Below are 20,057 nucleotides of genomic sequence, written 5' to 3'. Positions count from 1 at the left end.
GCTGTTTCCTGGGGGAGCAGGTCATTGTTATTTAAGCGTGCATCCATTTGTTAGTTTAAAAGCGCACAAGCTGGTTGACGGATGCATTAGCTCCCTGCACCAGGAGGTCTTGTCGTTTTGGGGGCTGATGGAAGAGCAATGTCCGTCTGTCTCACGGCCTGTCCCTCTGTCTCTCACTGCCCTCGTTGGTCAAGGGATGGGTAGAAGCAGAAGCCAGGGTTTCTGAGGTCTGTGAGTTTGAAGCTCCTCCCTTGTCTCTCAGTCATGATGTAGCCGTTGTCTGTTTTTGAGTGAGACCTGCCAGCCGTCTGCGGTGCTGCCCAGGGACGGTGGGAATCCTGAGATGTGACCGTCACTGATGAGCCGAAGACCTGCCGCTTTAAGGCCACTATTGGTGCAGCGGACATCGAAGAGTCCCCCCCTGCATTCGTGTGGGGGCCGAGCCCTGGACTCCCCAGCACTCCAGCTCCTGTGAGGACTCTCTGGGGTCTAAGATCACTCACTTTCACACCCCAGACGATCCCCCAAAATGCGTGGGAGAAACCCAGGAGCAAGTTGTGTTCACGGACCTCCGCTTGGTGCCTGGCAGCCTGCCCCGCCCCCCAGGGGGCTCAGCTGGTCCTCAGGTGCACCCCCACCCCCTGAGGGTCCAATGTAATTGGTTGGGAACACGGCCTGGGAATCAGGATTTTTACATAAGTTTGTGCCCGCCTGCAGAACTGAGTAAGTTTGCAGTTGCGGTAACATACGTAGTACCTAAAACTTGCCATCTGAGCCATTTTTAAGTGTACGGGTCGGTGGCTTTCAGCACCTTCGCCCATCACCTGACTCCAGAACTCTTTCGTTCTCCAAAACTAAAACTCGTACCCACAAAGTAGTAACTTCCCATCCCCCTCCCCACGGCTGCCAACAGCCACCATTTATTTTCTGTCTGTGCATCTGACGGCCCTGGGCGCCTTTGTATCAGGGTGCGTATAAGCAGCTGTGTCATTGTGATGTCCACATGAGGCTGAGGACCCCCCAGCCGCCTGGGAGCAGAGAGAGGTGGGCACAGCTGCTCAGGACACAGAGGTCCGCACGGGGGCGTGTGGGTGCTGAGTGGCGGAGCCTGTGCTCTCCTGCCCTCCCCGCCCATTGGTGCTGGTGCTGGTGTTGCTGTTATTCCTGTCCCTGCCCGGGCTTCTCCGTGTCGGGCCTGATCCTGCGAGTGGCCGTCAGTCAGTTTCTCGTTGCAAGTGGAGGATGCGTTGGAATACTGAAAGGCTTTACACAGTGTGGACTTAAGCCTAGGAGAAAACATCAGCTCTGCAGCCTCTGTGTGTTACCAACACTTGCGGATCAAGCACAGATACACGCAATAAGTTTCAGAGTAAAAAGTGAAGGCAGCTGAAACCCACAGATTGCATGACCTTGACCTAGGGACCTCTGTGTCCCCTTCTTCTCACCTGTGAGGCGGGGTGAGGCCCCGGAGTGCGGACATGGGCGCCCACCAGGGGCCTTCCCTACAGGAGTGGGGACAACGCCGGCGTCTCTGTGTCCGGCTGGCGCCCTGGCACCCTCGGGCCTGGTCACCACACACAGAGGTTCCCGAGGCTGGTCCGTCCTGCTCTGCAGACCCGCCCACCCACAGGGTGGAGGCTGTGGGAATGCCCTTTCCCTCCCCCTCCCCGCCAGCACCCCCTCCCGGGTTCCCCAAAAGCTGCAGGGGAAAGGGAACAGTCAGTAAAGCACCTCCTGGCCCCAAGTCTCAGGCTGCCCCTGGGCTCCCCCATCCCAGGTGGAGGAAGGCCAGAAGGGTCTCTAAGTCCAAGCAGCTGGCGGTGCTCAGGAGAGGACGGGCCCGAGGACAACCCCGCCACCAAGGAAAGGGACCAGCTCCTCCGGCCTGGACTCTGTGCCTTTGCCCCGGAACCCCCTCCCCCCGGTGCCTGCCTGTCCCTTCACAGAACGAGTCCTGTGTCCTCCTGTGACATGCCACAGCCACTGAAGAAAGGCCTGGGCGGTGAGCAGGACGATGTGCTTTTTCTACTTTGTCAGACAAAGCAGTTCCTCCTCTTTGGAAGTAGCAGATTCCCGTGAACTTCTCACCTACTCGGAAGATTTACATTACATTTCTCCACGGGAAAATTCACACGTTTTTCTAAACGCTGAGCTTCAGAGCTCGGGCCACCATTTGGAGACGGCTGGTCACTTGAAGCACCTTCGAGAGCCAGGGCTGCGGCGCACAGCTGGACGCGCCTTCCCTCCGGATGGCGCTCAGGGCTCTTCGCTGAGCCGCGGTAGACATGCAGCATCTAAAATTGTGTGAAATTGTAGTTTCTTTCCCTGAGGCCAGTGAGCTCCCTCGGCGCCCTCATGCATTTTTCCTGGTGCTAAATTGCCTGCAGCCTTGAGATGAGTCTGAAAATTGTTCCTATAATAGGGAACGGTGACCTGTGACGTGTGAAAATCAAAAGGGCAATGGGCATCCTGGCTGCACGGTTGTCTCAGTGACAGTGGCTCTGTCCGTGGGCTGAGCGCACCCACCACCCAGCGAGGGGACATTCACGGTGTGTGGCCACCTGTCAGCTGTACTGATGGAGAAGACCTCTCGGGGTTCTCGGGGGCCATCCAGTCACAAATCCAAGTGCCTTTCTGAGCTGGAGGAGGACTTCCTTATCCACGACTCCGTGAGGTTTTCTGACACCGCGTACCGTGCGGCAGAAGCCCATGGGCGCAGGGAGGCCCTGGAAGGGGATGGACAGGCAGCCCACACCCCGGTCCCGAGGGGCTCTGCCCCAGCCCCTGCCCAGGCCGTACCGGCTCGCTGTTCTTTGACTTAGTGATCTGAGTTCGCGCCTGTGGCGCTGGCTTGTCCTCGCACATTTGCAGGGGGGATGGCGTCCCACGACAGCCTGTGCCGGGGGCCGTGGAGGACACCAGGGAGAGTCACCCACCGCGCCACATCGGGGAGCTTGGCTCCCAGACCCGAGTGTCCAGGTGGCTTCCTTCTCCGGCCCCCGGCTCTAAGTTGTATGTTTTTTCATTGTTGTTACTCAAGAGTAAAAACAGTAACATATAGTGCGTCTCTCGCACTGGCTAGGGGTGAAAAATGTTTAATACCCATGTTTGGTGCCTGAAAATGATGCCAATTCCTTTTGTACTTGTGAACCTCTCCGTGTGCCGTTCGAACTGGATTTCAGAAAACCAGAGACGCAGGTCGTCTGTCCTTCTGTCCACCCGTCGTCCTCACTGCGCTCAGTCCGTTGATCTGTCCCAGAAAACCCTGGAAGGGGAGGCGGTCATTTGTGGTTCAGCAGCCTCACCAGACGCAGACCGACCCTGTTCGCCAAGCGGGGAGGCGGGTGCCGCCAGCTAGCCGGGCAGACCTGTCTCGGGTCTCCTGTCTGCGGTGGGCAGTGACCCGTCATCGCTCCGCCCCCACCTGCTCCCTGGGGCTCCATTTCAGCCTTTAAGTCACCCCAGGGCTGTTTGCTTTTCAATTTTCAGTTAATGCCCCAGTAGCCATTTTCTAGGAAAAACCTATGTGGCCGCAGTTCATTCACCTGCAAAGGCCTTCGGACCGTGGCAGGAAAGCCATGCAGACGGGGAGCAGGGAGCCCCTGCAGGAGCAGACGGGCGATGGGCTGAGAGCCACTGGAGGAGCGACAGGTGGGGTTTTCTCCGTTCTGCTCTGTTTCGGTCACAGGATGGGGCTGGTCTCCCTGTTTGACTTGATGCATAAAGACTCCCTTCACACGATCTATGCGATCTCCCACAAAATCAGTTTTCTACAAGGTTTCCAGTTTCTAAACACTAACAGCTGTCGAAACTGTACCACATAAAATTAAGCTAAGGTGTTCAATGCTTGTCGGTGGGAGGGTACTGATGATTGTTTTTGGAGCATTCCTGTTAGAGAGAGGACTTTCCGGAAACCACATTCGATTCCCTGACGTCACTGGAGGAGCCTCCGTGGCTCGGACCCCGCCCCGAGACCACACCGAGAGGTTGCGCCTAGTAGGATTTGGGGAGGTTTTTTCAATGTAAATCGTAAAGTCACGCCATGGAACACAGACACGAAAGCGCACGGAGAACGCACCCGCTAGTCTGGAAGTAGCCCTGCGCCTGCTCTTCCGACGTGTGTGCGTCGTCCTGGGGCCGCATTGGGTTTGATCGCCCCGCCGACTCCCCCCACTCTGCCCCGTGGCCGCACACGTCCCACGGCCCCTCTGCGCAGCGCGGCGGCGCATCCATTCAGACGCATCCAGAAGAACCTAGTGAGCCATGGTTCTGGCACTGGCTCCTCTGCCTGTGTTCCGTTATCTTCAGTGGTAAACATACACTGTAATGCCAGAAAGAGATCGAGTCCCCAGAGAGCACTGATATCAAACAGTTTCCGATCTCCAGACAGAGCCCGGTTGCTGAGGGAGCGCGCTGGGCTGGACCGGCAGCAGGCCCGGCAGGGGGAGGGGGGCCCTGGAGCGGCACGCACGCCGTCCCGGCTGGCGAATGACAGGCTGCCGTGACGGGAACACGGGAGCTGGGACCCCAGCGTCCTTCCTTACGTCCGACCCGCTGGGAATGGCAGCCAGGCCCCAGGTGAAGAGGGGCGTGGGAAGGCCGGCTCGGCCTCCGACCCCAGCTCCCCGCCCCATCGCAGCAGGCGGTCCCTGGCCTTCGGCGCCGAGGCCTCTGGCGTGTTCCTCCCGGCTGCTCGTCTGCTTCGTCTCCGGGTTACAGGACTCCGCCGTCCCCTCCGGGGGTGCCCGGACAGGGTGATACAAAATGTGAAAACTGAGATGTAGGCGATGCACGAACCGAAGGGCGGGGCCCAGAGGACACGGAGCTACCATAGTGCTTTTCGGAAAACACATATTTCATTCATGTGATGTGGCCCCGGAATGTAGGACAAACACAGCAGCGGAAACCGTGAAAGGGGCACCTACGTAGGTAGGAGAGCCGCCCCGTGTAACCGGTGTGACGACCGGGACAGAGCGTGTCTGCGTTTCCGATTCTGCACCTCTCACCTTCGAACACAAGGAGTGCGGTGATTTCCCAAAGCCATTTCCATGGATTCTCACCGTCCCGGAGACCTGGCGAGAAGGGCGTCCTGGGCAGACCCACTGGGAAAACGCCACATAGTCTGTGTTCTCAAGTAGGCAACACAATGAGTCTCGGCGTCCTACACGTGGGCAAGGGTGAACACCTCATTTGGTCCCAACACCCACCAGCACCCGCAGAGAGAGGCCGTGTGGGGCCGAGAGACGCCTGTGTTGTCTCCCTTGGCAACACTCCCGTTGCAGGAGAGAACTCCTCCTCCGTGAGCAGCACAGGGAAGCATTTGTTCACCTCCGCGTCTTTGATCTCTGGTTAACTTTATGGACGGCACGGGCAGCATTTTCCCTACAGGGTGCGTCTCGCCCCCATTTTTGTCAACAGCAGCCTCAGGGCTTGTCAGATGGAAGACACAAGTGGAATTTCCCGCCCTAGCAACTGGCTTGTCCTATAGTGACAATTCACAACTCGACTCCAGGCAGACACCAGGACTTGGAAGTGGCACTGGGCGTGGCGGGTGTGCCACACACCTCTCCCAGGTGCTTGCACACCGTTAGACTTGACTCTGCAGCGACCTTGTGTGGCTGCTCCTCACCTAGAGTCTCGGGTGCTCAGGGGCAGCTGGGGAGCCGCGGCCCAGCTCACTCGGGGCTGGACGGAGCACTTTTTTACAACAGACGATGCCTCCCTGCAAGACGCGTTTCTGAACTAGGACACCACCGGCCTTCTTCTGAAATGATTAATGGTTGTGATAGCAACACAGGCTCTTTACTGAGAACTGAGTTTAATTCTTCTTCTTGCTTGGGGCAAGTGTTTTCTTCTAAATTCTGTTAGAACACTAAACACCAGATGTATCTTCTTGAAGACTTTGCGGTGTGCGTTGTTGCAGGCAGTAGGCACGGTGCGTGCAGCAGCTCCCAGGACTCACTCCTCTTAGACTTCACGCCTGTTCATTACTAACTCCCCACCCCCCCACCAGCCCTGGCAGCCCTGTCCCGGGCTTTGCTCTTATGAAGCTGCTGCTGTCCGTCCCTCAGAGAGGAGAATTCCCCAGCCCCCGTCTTTCTGGTGCGGAGACTTTCCAGTCCTTCTTCCCGGGAGACACCGGTTCGTGTGAATGACGCCCAGCTTTGTTCTGTTGTTAGGACACACAGGTTTTTCAGTCCCCCCCCCCCCGCCCCGTCCCAGCACACAGGGGTCCATCGTTGGGCTCCGCATCTCAGAGAAGATGTGTTAAGGTCCTTGTACATTTATTGGGCTCGGGAGCCGCAGGGCCGGGTGCGGCTGCGAAGAAGCCGTACTGGGTTGCTGGAGGTGTGACGTTGTTTTGGAAACGGCCCCGTGGCAGCGCCGCGGTGACATCTTTGAGAAGTCGTTGTGACTAACCGGGTTGTTCTTTGTTCTCTGGTCGCTCAGGGTCGGCGCGAGCGTGCAGTTCTCCTGCGAGGACAGCTACGTGCTGCAGGGCTCCAAGAGCATCACCTGCCAGCGGGTCACGGAGACGCTGGCCGCCTGGAGCGACCACCGGCCCATCTGCCGAGGTGAGGACCGCGCGGTGGGGCCGCTGCGGGCTTCTCCCCTTCCGCGGGGTTCCCGTGTTCTCCTGAAACACGACGAGATGCGGGTCGTGAATAGCGCGGCACCCAGGGCAGAATTTGGTCACGGTGAGGCGGGCACCAGGAACATACTTTCCTGAAACTTGTTAGGAGGTAAACATTGTCAAGGGTGTTTGTGGTTTTAAAATTAAGAAAAGAGCTCTGACCGGGGCGGCTCAGTGGCTTGGGCATCATCCCACAAAGCCAAAGGTCTCTGGTTCGATTCCCGGCGCACGGGGTTCAGTCCCTGGTTGGGGCGCATAAGAGAGAAAAGCAGTGGGTGTTTCTCTCTCACAGGGAAGCGTCCCCGTCTTCTTCCCCTTCCCTCCCCGCGTCTCTGAAAAGCAGCTGAATGAAACATTTAAAAAATTTAGAGACGATACGAGCAGATGGAGTCGTTCAAACTTGCACACGCACACTCAGGGCCTTACTCTCTCTGTCTCTGGTCGCACACGCGTTTGCACACCCGTGACAATGTCTCGTATCCAGGTCCTTGCTGAGATGACGATGGTCGCCTTTCATGACAGTGAAGCTAATTCTAGGCTGTGGTGTCAGTGACAGAGTGTTTGGTAGCAGGACCCCAACTCCACATCCCATGGTAGTAAATCCTCCTAAACTCGCCCATCGTCAGTGGGACCAAGCGTCACGCCGTCCTGTCCTTCGAAGGACGGCCAGGACCAACTGTCCTGTCGAGCACCATGTGGGCACTCGGGCCTGCAGTGCAGGGGCTGGGGAGCCCTGGGCACGGTTTCAAGGTGGAAAAGTTAACAGACTCCAAAGAAACACCGAGATGAGTCAGCTTTGCCGTGTGCCTGTAAAATAATGTATGCGAATTGGTGTTTTTGAGATAAGGATAAAGCAGCACTGAATTTGATTAAGGAAGGAAAAGGGAAGTTTCGTGGGTGAGAAGTTGTATCATTCCTTAGCCTCTTTCGGGTGAGTGGACTCTCGTACGTACATTTTTATCATAAACAGCGTCATCAAAAGCTGTCTCAGCTTTATCGCAGGTGCAAACACTGACTTGCAGGATGTTCCACATCGGGGCCCTTACCTGTGGCCACGTGTGGCTCTTAGGCACAGCCCCACGGGTTCCGAGTGCAGAGCAGGGCGTGGTCTGGCAGTGGGTGGCTGTGTCCTGCGACACAGGGGGGTCTCCGTGGAGAAGCCCCCCCCATGCATCCCCAGGGAAGCAAATGGGAGTGGCTGGGCCCTGCGGCCTTTTGCCACGAGTCTACCTGGAATATCGTGTGATCCCAAGTGGGGCATCGTCAGGCTTTTAAAGGACCTGCAGGGAAATGCGTGCTCCCACCGAGAGGCAGCAAAACTCGACATTCTCGGTGGGAATGAGGCCCGAGGTGCGGGCACTCCGTCTCCCGAGGGAAATGACGTTCTTTTGCTCTGTAACACTTCCTCATGCTTCCGGTCCAGCATTCTAACAGGCCGGACTGGACAGAGCCCCCCCCCCAACCTGCTCTCAGTGGTTGGAGTCACGTGCTGGAATCGCGGGCGGGGGGGGGGGCATGTGATTCTTCTCTTACCTGCTAATCCACAATGTCTCCCTTTTTGGCCCTGAGTCTCATGTTAGACTCAGCACACGTCTCGGTGTCCCGGCCCTGAGTCCACGCCCGACCTGGTTTTACACCCTCAGGCGCTGTTCTCTCGGCGGACAGCTTGGTGTGGGGCCCAGGATGGGGGTCCCTCCTGCTGTGCCGCAAACTCCCGCTCTCAGGGGCCACGAGAGGACCTGTCTCTCACCTCCTGCTCTGCTGGGTCCTGTCCTGCCCAGTCAGGTTTCAGAAGAGAAAATCTCTCCCCCGGGGTCTTCGTTGTGCAGCCTGCTTGGTCGGGTCCCATGGGCCCCCCGACACCCCTCCACCCTTCCTGCATGAAAGCAGAGGCCAGTGCCTTCATCTGCTCCTACCCCCTCCCAGCTGCTGGGCGCCCCACTTTGCTTCCACCAGAGGCCCCTTTGTTTTCAGGGACTAAATCCTTTCTACTGTTCTTGTGGGGTATATTGCTCTCAACCTTCTGAAACAATAAGCAGTGATAGCTAGAAATGTTTTCTCAGACAGTGTGTTCGTGGGAGACACATTTGTCAAAGCTTGTGCCTTCACAATCAAATCCGATTGTGTCTGGGGGACCATAACGATTTTTACAGTTTTAAAGAAATACATCTCTTAGTATATTTGGAGTAATACCAAGTTAGACCAAAACATGTAAACAAAAGCCTTGACGTCTCCCTAACAGAAGAATTGGAATAAACTGTATAGAATCGGGTGATAAAAATTAGGTGGAAAACATGAAACCCCAGAGAACTTAACCCCGATGGGAATGGATTTCTGCTCCTGTGTGAGGCCTAGAACTGCCGTCTTTCCTCGGGGGGGGGGGTGAGCAGGCAGCGGGAACCACGTTCCCACGGAGGAAGGGGACACTTTAGGGGGGACGGCCATCCCCGCACGGAGATGGAAGGGTCGTTGAGTAACCGCCGCAGCCCCTTTGCGTCCCTGTGCCCTCGGTCCGCAGCCCGTCTCGGGAGCTGGGGACCCGGCGCCCCAGGCGCCCCGGCCGCCCTGTCCCTGTTCCCTGTGGGTTCCTGTCGCAGTGCCCGGTTTTAGTTGTAGTCATGTGGATGGAAAATAGCTAGACCTGTGTGACTAGACCTGTGTGTGCGCGGATGTCCCGCGTCCCAGGCTGGACCGGGCGTGCTGTGAGCAGCGCAGTGAAGCGGGAGCCCTGAGCTGCGCCTCCACCCTGCCCGGCCCTTCCCCGCCCCGTGCTCACCTCCCTCCTCAGAGCCCGCCTCTAGTTGGGAAGGTCAGGGTCCGGAGTGACACCATGTGATCACCTGCGTTGCTACTCACAGGGACGAGTGACCGAAGCGTCTGTGTCCCTGGGGCTGGTCCCACAGAGGAGCTCACCGCTGGGAATTCCAGTAGCCAGACTAAGAAAGAAACAGGTGACGTTAATGTTAATAACACATTCCATGTACCCCGATGTCCCCCAACATTATCGTCCTAGCACACAGTCGATACAAAGGGAGTTAGGTGGCGCTTCCGGGTCAGTCTCGCCCTCTCCGTCAGCTCTGCCGGCTGTCACCGCGGGCATCTCGGGGGCTTCCTGCCCCGCCCCCGTGTTCTTCCTCACCGTGGGAATCAGCCGGCACCCCTGCAGGTGTGAGGAGAAGGGATGAGCTCGGGCAGCCTGACCTGTCCCGATGGCTGCCCTCCCTGCAAACGAGATTGAAACCTGGAGACTTCCAGGGTCACCGCACTGGGGACCGCTGAGTCCGCTCTCGTCCCCCACCTTTAAATGGTCTCTCTCCTTGCTTTAATGACTAATCCATGCATTAGAGAAGACCGAGAAATCATTAAAAATGAAGATGTTGGCACTGTCTCTATAAAGACATAGCTTTAGAGGTGTGCAGCGTAGAAGGAAGTGGATAACACGAAACGAAACAGTCACAGGTCCTTCCAGACGGGCGGTGGGACATTTCCTGAGCTATCGCTAGGCCCCCGCAGGCCAAGTGCACTTTCCAAGTTCGAGCTGCAGTCTGTGGCACTCCCACCGTAACATAGTTGGTGAGAAGAGAACATTATTGGGGGGTGTGCCCGATCCATGCCGAGCCTTTAAAAAGCCCTCATGTTGATCATCGCTGCCACATATTCTAATTCAACCATCTATCAGGTCGGAGCATCGCCCACACGGTGAGATCGCCAGTCAGTGAATTAAGGAAGGACCGATGCACTGGGCCCGTCTCCACGAAGGGTCTCTGAGTCCTGAGCGATCGCCGCCCCCCTTGGACGGCGAGGCGAGCGATCCTTCCCGTCTGCACACCCTGTCAGGGCCAAGGCTTCCATTAGCTAATTAGCTGTGAGGACGGGCTTTCCTTCCTGTTGCCAAGCGGATGAATGGATGTCACGGCCCAGTAATTACCCCAGTGGATTTGTTTGAAAATATGCCGACTTCGTTCAGGGATGCGAAGCAGCTCTGCCGATTTTCACAGGGTAAAACGCCCTGAGATGTTTGAAAGGGGTGAAGCATCCTTCACGGGCAGTATAGATTTTTGAAATGGGCAAAGAAAAAAGGAGAAAAATACCTTTATATATTTTTTTAAGTGGCATGATCAAGCTGGCGTCTCATCCCATGAACATTTAGGGAGACTTACATTTAAAACTTCCTGTGATGCGGATGCACTTTGATCTGCAGAATTGATATTTTTGTTTCTTACCGGGTTGAGGGTGTGCAGAAGAAAGGTGTTGTTCTCAGTCGTAACAGTGGGCCCGTGGAAGCCAATTAGAGCCCCAAAGGTCACAGGATAAAGTCATTATCCTGTGACTTGGAACACCTTAGGGTGTTCCAAGTGAACACATTAGCTAAAAATTATACTTAATTATCACCGACTAAGCCTTTTACAGCTTCTTTCTTCCACCCATGTTTCCTGTCCTGGCTGAAACGACTTTTTAAATAGTAATGAGAAGACTCTTTGTACCCCAAAGATGACTCTTTATTCCACTAGATTAAAGGTCTGGAACCAGTTTGAAGATTACATTTTATGTGCTGATTACTGAATCATGAAGCAGCCATCTCAGAGATTTAAAGAAACATAGAGAGTTCTAACTTTTATTTTAATTCCATTACTACGGGAAAAAAAAATCCGTCGTTGCTTCTGGACTCCTAAGGTTTTATATTTTTTATTTGAAGTCACTAGGAAGAAAACCATATTTTTCTGTTTATTTTATTGTTATCGGAAATAATAAAGCTCTTATTGTACTACTTTCAAATCCTATTGACATAAAATGACCTAAAACCTAGTTAATTTGGTGCTAATTGCATTCCTAGAACATGCCAAGGACTGTTTTCCTTGTGCCCAGAACTCACTCCCCCCAATGCCCTCGTGGCTCCCTTCCTGCAACCTCAGTGGACCCCCGTTCTTCCCAGACCCCATCTTCCCCATCAGACCCTCTCCGGACCCCTCCCAAAGCCCTCTGCCTTTCTGGGAATGCTCTTCTGACGTGAGATGCTTATGTGCTGAAGGCAGGGAGCTGAGCCGCCCTCTCTCTGTAGATCCTCAACGGAACACGGCCCCGCCTCCTCGTAAGCCCTGGGTGCTCCTCCTTGGACCCGCGCACTGTGGCGTGTCGGGCCCTGGGCTGCGCGTGGCATTTGCACACTTCCCTTCGATGCTCATGGCGATCCCCGAGGCAGCTGTATGGGGACTGAATGAACTGAGACACTCAAAACAACAGAACCTAAGATTAGACGTGGAGTCACCGAGAGAGTGTCAGAGACGCAGGTGTGAATGACGAAGGCCAGCCGCCCGCATCGGCCAGCCCTCTGCGCCCCTCCGGGGGACACCATGGGCTTGGACATAATAACACCCGTGGTCAATGAAGAGACTTACTTCTCCAAACGTGCCAGGAGTGGATTATGCAGCATGATTATGGATTTTCTTGAAAAAAAGCTTCAGATGCAAGTTTCAGTAGCCTATTAATCTACACTTAGTCAATTAGAATATAAGTTATTTGATTAAGTAGTTATATTAGAAAAGTTTCCTGGAAATGAGTTTACATAAACAGATAAATGATTACTTACTATTACATCAGACAAATTTGGTAAAATGGGTATGTCTTGTACTTAGTAAGAGTATTTATTCATTAAATGTAGAAAAATGACATATGTTGGCACTCAAAATCCCTCAGTTCCCTGACCCTTTATACTTCCCATCTTGACTTATTCTATTTCCAATGATCATTTTATGGATTCTCGTCTCGTTTTTAAAACACAGAAGTTGCCACTAAATTTTCAGCCCACAGATTTAGTGCCGTGTCGTAGGAGTGATATTAGCTGAACGTGAAATCACAGTTATTACCCAAGACCATTTATTAAGCATTATTAAGCAGTTAAGTATACGTTACTTTATACTAGATGTTATAATTTTCCAAAACGGTCTTGAGGAGGGAGCAGGTCTCTGGTTAATTAAGTGCAATGTGTACAAACGAGCCCGTGTTTCCGCTGTGGGACTGTGTGTATGTCTCGCTGTACAGACTGCCTTGGCACCAGTGAACTTGCAGTTGATCACGTCAGTCAGTTAAGTAACTTGTGGGCTAATTGAACACACGCTTCATCCAGAAGCTGCTTGTTGGAAGGAAGCCCCAGACCTCCGAGGACCCTGTGAAATTGCTGGGTCGCTGTCAGAACAGCTTTGCCCCCGAAGGTCTGAGAAGTGACCTGGCCCATTCCTAGGTGGCCCGACGGCGGAGGAACCAGCACGGAGGCCAGAGGGGAAGAGCCGGGCCCAGGGTAGAGCCTCAGGCACCTGTTTCCACCTTGACTGTGAACCCAGAACACGCGTCCGCACCCAGTTACAGCACAGAGGGGCCGGCAAAGCAACATCGGTGCGCTTTCTGGGTAAACCAACCATCTCCCTTCTTTTGAAGGGTCTACAAGGATTGCCCCGAGCCCCCCTGCAGCTGCCCTTTCTTCCTGTCTCTGGCTTCTCCCTCCCCAGGGTCCCAAACACCATCTTAGGACCGAACCCCCCCACCCCAGTTCCTCCCCAGGCTTCAGTGGACGAGGCCGCAGTTCATCTCTCCTCTGCGGGCTGGTCTGCACTCTCCTCGGGCTCTTCTTCTTCCCGAACATTGGATTTTGAAGCCAGCTGTGGTGGGATGGACACGAGAACCTGAACCTGCAGGTGTGTGAAGCCGCAGGAGGCAGACGCAGTCGGGCACCGCAGAGGACGCATCTGGCCAGCGCTCCCCCCTCCCGGAGCACACTCAGGGGAGGGCCCGTTTGACCAGCCCCCCTGCCCCCGAACTGGCCTGGGAAGGAGCCCCAGGGCCAGGCCGAGCCGCAGAAGCTGCAGACGGTAACGAGCCATCTGGGCCGAAAGCAGCTCACAGATGCGGGGACGGACTGGGAGGAATCCCCGCAACTCAGGGGACATCGCAGTTCGACAGAGCTCACACACACACCACTGAAGTGCGCGTGTGGCGGGCGGAGAGTCGGAGAACGGGCCGCAGGAAGGCCCTGATGGCAGAAGGCGGCCCTGATGGGCCGTAATGGGAGCCCTGCTGGGAGAGCACAAAGAGGCGCCGGGGCTGAGAAGGGCAGAGAGGGACTGAGGCGCCAGCTGAAGGTTTCAGCAGGTTCTGAGAGGGAGGTTTAAATCCAATGCACGTAGTTCGGTCACGTTAGGTGAAGCTGTCGCAGCTGTTCCAAAACCACTCGCCTTTCTGCGGAGACCACCTCACGCCAGGCTGGTTCTCACCGGCGAGGCCGCACAGCACACGAGGCGGGGACGCCCCTTCCCTGAGCACCGCCGCTCGTTTCCTGTCAGCTGGTTACTTCAACAGCTTGATTAATGGGGCTGGTAACAGGCGTTACGTGTACTGGAGAAATGTACAGGCAGAGACATTTGTAGGAAGAAAGAGACCTGGCTCCTGGGGTTCAGGGGATTGCATGCCAGCCTTCCAAACAAAGGGCCGTCAGTTCGATTCCCAGTCAGGGCACATGCCCGGGTTGTGGACCAGGTCCCCAGTAGGGGGCACACGAGAGGCAACCACACACTGGTACTTCTCTCCCTCTTTTTTTCCTTCCATTTCTCTCTCTCTAAAAATAAATCAGTAAAATCTCTGAAAAGAAGGAGAAAGAAAAACTTTGAAGAATTATGTTGGTGACATCAGGTGAGAAGTGTCTCAGAAGGGACCGGATTTGTGACTTTATGTGCAGTGCAATACTATATGTGTGTATGCAGTGTGGCACACCAGCTGGCTGGCTGTGACGGGTTTCCTGACAGACACCCCACTGAAGGTCTCAGGCCCCCAAGCCCTGGGTAAGCGGGATCTCAAGAAGAACTGGGAGCCAACTTCGGTCCATCCAGCCGCAGGTCACAGCGCAGAGCCAACTGCCAGGGCACAGGCCACAGGAGGGTTACCAGGTCTGCCGAGGTCACAGCAGGGTGGCAGCTGGCCAATGGCTGCAGGAACAGAGTGTCTGTCACCGGAATGTAGCCACTTTGATCCTGACTGCACGCTCTCCTCAGAGTTCATGGTAACTTAGAACGGCGCTTCGACAATATCAATTCAAAGTGAAGTCAGCAGGTATCTTTTGAGTAGAACTATATTGTACTTAATGTCAGCCATTCCATTTGAAACGCAACAAAGTACGAGTATGTACTATGCAGGTATTATAACTCCGATCGCATCGATGGAAACTTTTCTTCCAAGATTTCCTAATGAATGCCAAGTGCTTTTGGAAACTGTTACATCTGAAGTTCACGACCCTCTCAGAGATGTTTCTAAAAACAGACCCATTAGCGGGGTGAGCCGTGAGAGTGTCGGACTGTCCAGGGCTGTGTGCCCTTCGCTGAATGACCTTGTCAGCAGTGAAATGCCCACCGAGCTTTGAGAACCAGAGCATCTTTGATGCCTCTTTATCTAAGAAACGGTGGTCAGGAAAGCAAATGCCAGCATTTTAACTCCCTTTTCTGTGTTTCGGTCAGCCAGCCTGCCATGGGTTCGTTTGCGGTACATGGTGTCCATAGTGGGCAGATGTCCAGCAACGGCAGGAGGGTCTTGGGGACCCCCCCATTCTCGTAGGTCAGCAGCTGGTGCCCAGGACGGCAGGTCGGTGAGGGCCAGGAATGCACAGCTCAGGTGACGGTGGATCTGTGAGTCAGTAACTACCAGGGAGTGAAGAAGCGCCACACGGAACGGGTGTGGTTTGTCTCCTTTGTGAGTCACCTCAAAGGGGACAGGGACACGTCCTTCCGTGCGGACACCGGGCAGTGCTGGCTCCAAGGCACGGTTTCCCCAGGCCCTGACCCCACCCCCCGCAGGGCCCTGGGGGGTGGGTGCCGTCAACTTGGCCTCACAGCTGAACCTCCCAGGACGCCCTGGACCAGCCGGGGAGGACAAGGGGGGCGGGACATGATGAGGACAGTCCCTTCCCTGAGGGACACCTTCATCGGTTTGCTGACATGTGTCTCAGGGGAAGGACCAGACCTCCTCGCCTTCTCGTAGGTCAGTTCTTACCTGGGAAATGCGTTTCTTATTTTCTCAAATTAAGTTTCCACGTTTAAACTGGGCTTCAGGCTGATACCTGATTTCTACAAATTGTTACTGATTTGAAGGAAAAGGACCCCCCCTTGAGGACAAGGTCAGGTGAGGCGCACCCCAAAGTGAGTCAGAACCTTGGGCTCTGCCCTCCCTCTGATCTGCTTGGTCTTTGAATGCCACGGTGGTTTTTTCCCTTCAGAGTCCCTGCGCCTACTTTCTTTCTTTCAGCTTTCACATACACGTGAGCTCCGCCTGCACCGGGCTGTAGGGACGTCGTAGGGTTCATTGCAGACGAGACTGGAAAGCTGGTGGGAGGCCTGGAACTTCGCCTGTCCCGCAGCTCAAGGAACGTGGAGGGGGCGGGGCTGGGGCGGGGCTGGGGGCGGAGCCATGTCGGAGCCCAGAGCCGAATGTGCTTACCAAGGTCTCCTGCTCTGTGGTTTGGCTGGCGCGCTGACCCCGGTCTCCCGAGTCTCGCCACACTGCGCTTTCACTCTCCCACACGCATCCCCAGGGCCACACGTGTGCACGCACTGTGTCTGCATCAGCGCGGGGTGTGACAGGGACACACTGAGGCGACACTGTCCTCCTCGGTGCTGTCAACTGCCAGGTCCCCCGCAGGCGGTCACAGCTCGGCAGAGGTGTCGGGATGGACGAAGAGTTTGGGTTCCACGTTGCAGGCACAAACCAGGGCTCGAGCCCGGAGCCTGCTGTCCAGCACGGAGGGTGCAGGGTGCCCTGGGGTTGGCACGCGTGCGCCTTTGCGCGCAGACGGACACGGTAGAAAATGACTCTCCTTGTTGTCTCCGCAGCGCGGACGTGCGGCTCCAACCTGCGCGGGCCCAGCGGCGTCATCACCTCCCCCAACTACCCGGTGCAGTATGAGGACAACGCGCACTGCGTGTGGGTCATCACCGCTGCCGACCCCGACAAGGTAAGGCGCGTGCGGGCGCGCAGCTGTTTGATGGAGGCGTGAGCGCCTCGTGTGTGGTGCCCGAACGCCCCGTGGGAGGCCCACCCATCTGGAATTTCGGGGACAGAGCGAGCCCTCTCCGTGGGACCGCCTCCTCATGAACCACGCCACGTCTGTCCTTTCCTTGGGTCTCATGTCCCACTGCCTTCACTCAGGGGTTACAGCGCAGCGATTTGATACACGTGTGTCTGTGCAGTGGCATGGTCACTGCAATGGATTTCCTTAACAGCCTTCATCTAGTATAGTCACAAATTATTTTGGGGGGATGAGAACTTTGAACATCTCTTCTCTTGGATGCTGGTTTGTTTTTGTTTTTAAAGAATGCTGAAGGAATTCATTCTTGTAACTGAAGGGAGTAAGTTAATACCCTTGTATTTGTGGTTCTGGGGAAATTCCATGAGTGGCTCCTTCGAGGAATCGCGGTGTGGAAGCAGGTGATGTGAGGGCCCAGGAGGCCCCGGGGGCAGGTTCTGCCATCCCATGCTGTCCCAGCCTGTCCCCACAGACTTGGCACCTCCCCCGGATGCTTCTGCAGCCTCACCTCTGACCCCCACAGCTTGGGTGCCTTCAGGGGTCCCCTTTGTCCAGGCAATGCAGGCAGGAATGGAAGTGGCAGGGGGTCCCCAACACCTTCAGCCACAGAGAAGCCTGTGTGGCTCTCCCCCTCCTGTGGGTGCCCAGCAGGGTGTCGGGCAGGTGTCCGGGTGGGGTGTCCGGGTGGGGTGTCCAGCAGGACAGAGGCACGATCGCACCCCAGGCGGGCCGTCTCTCCTTCCCTGCCTCTCTGTTCCCGTGCAGGGGATCCCAGCAGGGCCCCGCTCTGGGGGACCCAGGACAAGATAAACACAGAAGCCCCCCAAAATGGAACCTTCTTGCCTGGGCCTCCTGCTCAGAGGAAGGGAGAGCAGGTGGCTGGGTTTCCAGGAGGAGAGGAGGGGGCGGGAATGGAAATCCAACAGGACAAGTGACAGGCCTGAAACCCCGGGAGGGACGGAGGGAGAAGTTCCCGCGAGGAAAGCAGAGGGAGCCGCGTGTGCCTGACGGGCTTTCATGGGGAAACCGTCACGTCCAGCTAAAGGCAGAAGCAGTGATCGGACGCCCCACAAAAAGAGGGAAAAGCCCCCAAACAGTAAAAAGTGTGCATGGCCCGTTCATGACTTTCTCAGGGCTGAGATTAAACATTGCGTCTCATTTTTAAAGGTTTTATTTAACGTCACGTGTTCCTTAATGGCACATACAGAATGGCAGCTCCTAGGAATCGGATCGGAATGAAGTGTCACTTGAACATCTTGTGTGTGCAGCAGACGTCTACGGCGTCTGTGAAGTTCCCATCTCCTGTCTGGTGGCCGCCACGCGGCCAGGGCCGGCAGACAATTGAGAACGAATACAGAGCTGAACCCTGTTAGGTGGCCGAGAAGCCCGAGGAAGGAATGCCAAAGGCAAGGTTTTCTTCTGAAAAATGCATCCCTAGTATGTCTGTCCCCAGCCAGCAGCTGCACACATCCACGCGATGTTTGAGTCCTAAAAATGGCCTAGTGCGCCCCACGTTTCCAGGTAAATGGCGTTCCCTTGGAAACGCCCGCTGCAGGGCGCGCAGGCCCCACCTTCGCTGCCCGCTGCGCTGCGGTGACCCCCTCCAGGCGCCCACGTTGCTGCCCCAGCATCATCGGTGAGCCTGCATTCCCGACGGTGCCCACCAGGCGGCGCCCACGGGTGGGCCGCTGCGTCACTGAGCGAGGCGCCCTGCCCTGCAGTCCTCACCATCTCCGGGTGGCGATGTGACTTGCGGATTTGAGGGTCTGTGTTCACAACATGGTGATGGTTTCCAGGGGCCCCACTGAAGACAACAGCAGTATCCACGGGCCCCAGAGGGATCGGGGGAGGGGCCCAGATTTACACCCCTCTGCGTTTTTTGTGGTCGGCAGGGCAGCCACACTGGGCACCGAATAACCCAAGGGGGCAACGAGAGGTTCTGTTGCGCCATCATCTGAAGGCGCTGGCCGTGCAGGTGGACCTCGGTGCAACCCCACTCACGGGAGGCCGCCCGGCGCCCGTACTATTCTGGTCCCACCCTGGAAGTTACTGAAATGGCTGGAAATCTCCTATTTGTGATAGGAATCTCTCATTGTCTGAGAAAAAGGCTCGCATTTCACTGAAGGACTGAACCAATCGTATCCTCCCCCAGGATCACTTCTGATTCCTAACGTGATGAAGAAAAGTGTCCTTAGTTAAATACCTCATGTTTATCGTGCCCATTTAGGGCGCACGTGAGTCTGAACCCTCCAGGGTCTGCAGCTGCGGGTGTGGGGAGGGCCTTAGGTGGGACCGTGTGTAACGGGGGGAGTGGGTGTTAAGCATGCAGAGCACACGTATGTCGGCTACACACATATTTACTGGGTACGTCCTTGGCCAGGACCCAAATCTGCTGTTTTAGCATTTTTCACTTCACATCAGGAAAACACAGTCCATTCCGATGTTCGCTCTGTGAAAGCGTTTTTGTACCACGTTGGACCAACCTGCTGCACAGGCAGGTACAGGGTGATTGAAACGCTCGGCCATCGAGAGGTCTGACGTAAGAGTTGTCCTGCAAATACATGTGTATGTACACATATACACACACACATACACATGTATATGTAGATGATTAAATGACAGAAATGAAGATTCAGATTATAATTGGCACATTTAAAAAGACCTCACATTTGAATGGAAAGTTATCAGAAGCAAATGTATATATACATACACATATATTTTAAATTTATATGTAAAACAAGTTTATCTCTAGGTAGGATTTAAGAAAATGAGCTACAATTATGTAAAAATCTTCAGTACGGTGAGCTTTTAGTAAGTTCCTTCAGACATGGCGTTTTCAAACTGGGGCTCATGTATCCAAATTCAGTCAAGGGCACCCACACACCTGCGACCTTCCCGCCCCCCACCCCCAGGGGACACACACTGGGGAGCATTCGCCCCAGCCAGTGGGGCCACCCTCGGGTTGTGACACACCCTGGTGACACCCCGCAGAGGGAGCGGAGCCTCCGTGTGGCTCCTGCTGAGAAACTCCCGCACTCTCAGCCTTCCTGGGCGGTGGACAGGTGGGCGGGCAGCCACGCCCAGTCACAAGCATGGCTCTGAATCGCTGTCCTGCCCCTCCCCATCGGTCCCCGTGGCCCAGGAGAAACCTCGTTCCGTCGAGCTGGCTTTTCCTAACCTCAGGCAGCGCCGGGCACATCTCAGAACCGTCTTCAGCAACGTGTTTCCACTCTCGCAATTTCCTGTGGACGCCAAGGCTGACAAATGACTCTCTCCAGGGGCCTGGGGCAGCGGGTCCGAGCTGAGGGGGACCTGCTCCTGCTCCTCGTGGCAGGTCCTGTGACGTGCTCTGTCGAGGTGTCC

At 55.6% G+C, this 20,057-nt stretch overlaps 1 protein-coding gene across 1 annotated transcript in view; it reads left to right on the top strand.

Moving 5' to 3' along the window:
* Nucleotides 1-20,057, top strand: part of CSMD1 (CUB and Sushi multiple domains 1) — a 731,453-nt gene that overhangs the window by 511,217 nt on the left and 200,179 nt on the right. Inside the window, 2 exon segments of the mRNA XM_053672625.1 lie at nt 6,451-6,575; nt 16,501-16,622. Of these exon segments, the coding sequence (XP_053528600.1) occupies nt 6,451-6,575; nt 16,501-16,622 (247 nt within the window).

The sequence above is a fragment of the Artibeus jamaicensis genome, unplaced genomic scaffold (genome assembly GCF_021234435.1).
Source record: "Artibeus jamaicensis isolate MK-2021 breed Jamaican fruit bat unplaced genomic scaffold, CSHL_Jam_final contig_780, whole genome shotgun sequence".
Lineage (NCBI taxonomy): Eukaryota > Metazoa > Chordata > Mammalia > Chiroptera > Phyllostomidae > Artibeus > Artibeus jamaicensis.
Note: the sequence above shows the minus strand (reverse complement) of the source record. Positions and strands in the feature narration are given on the sequence as shown.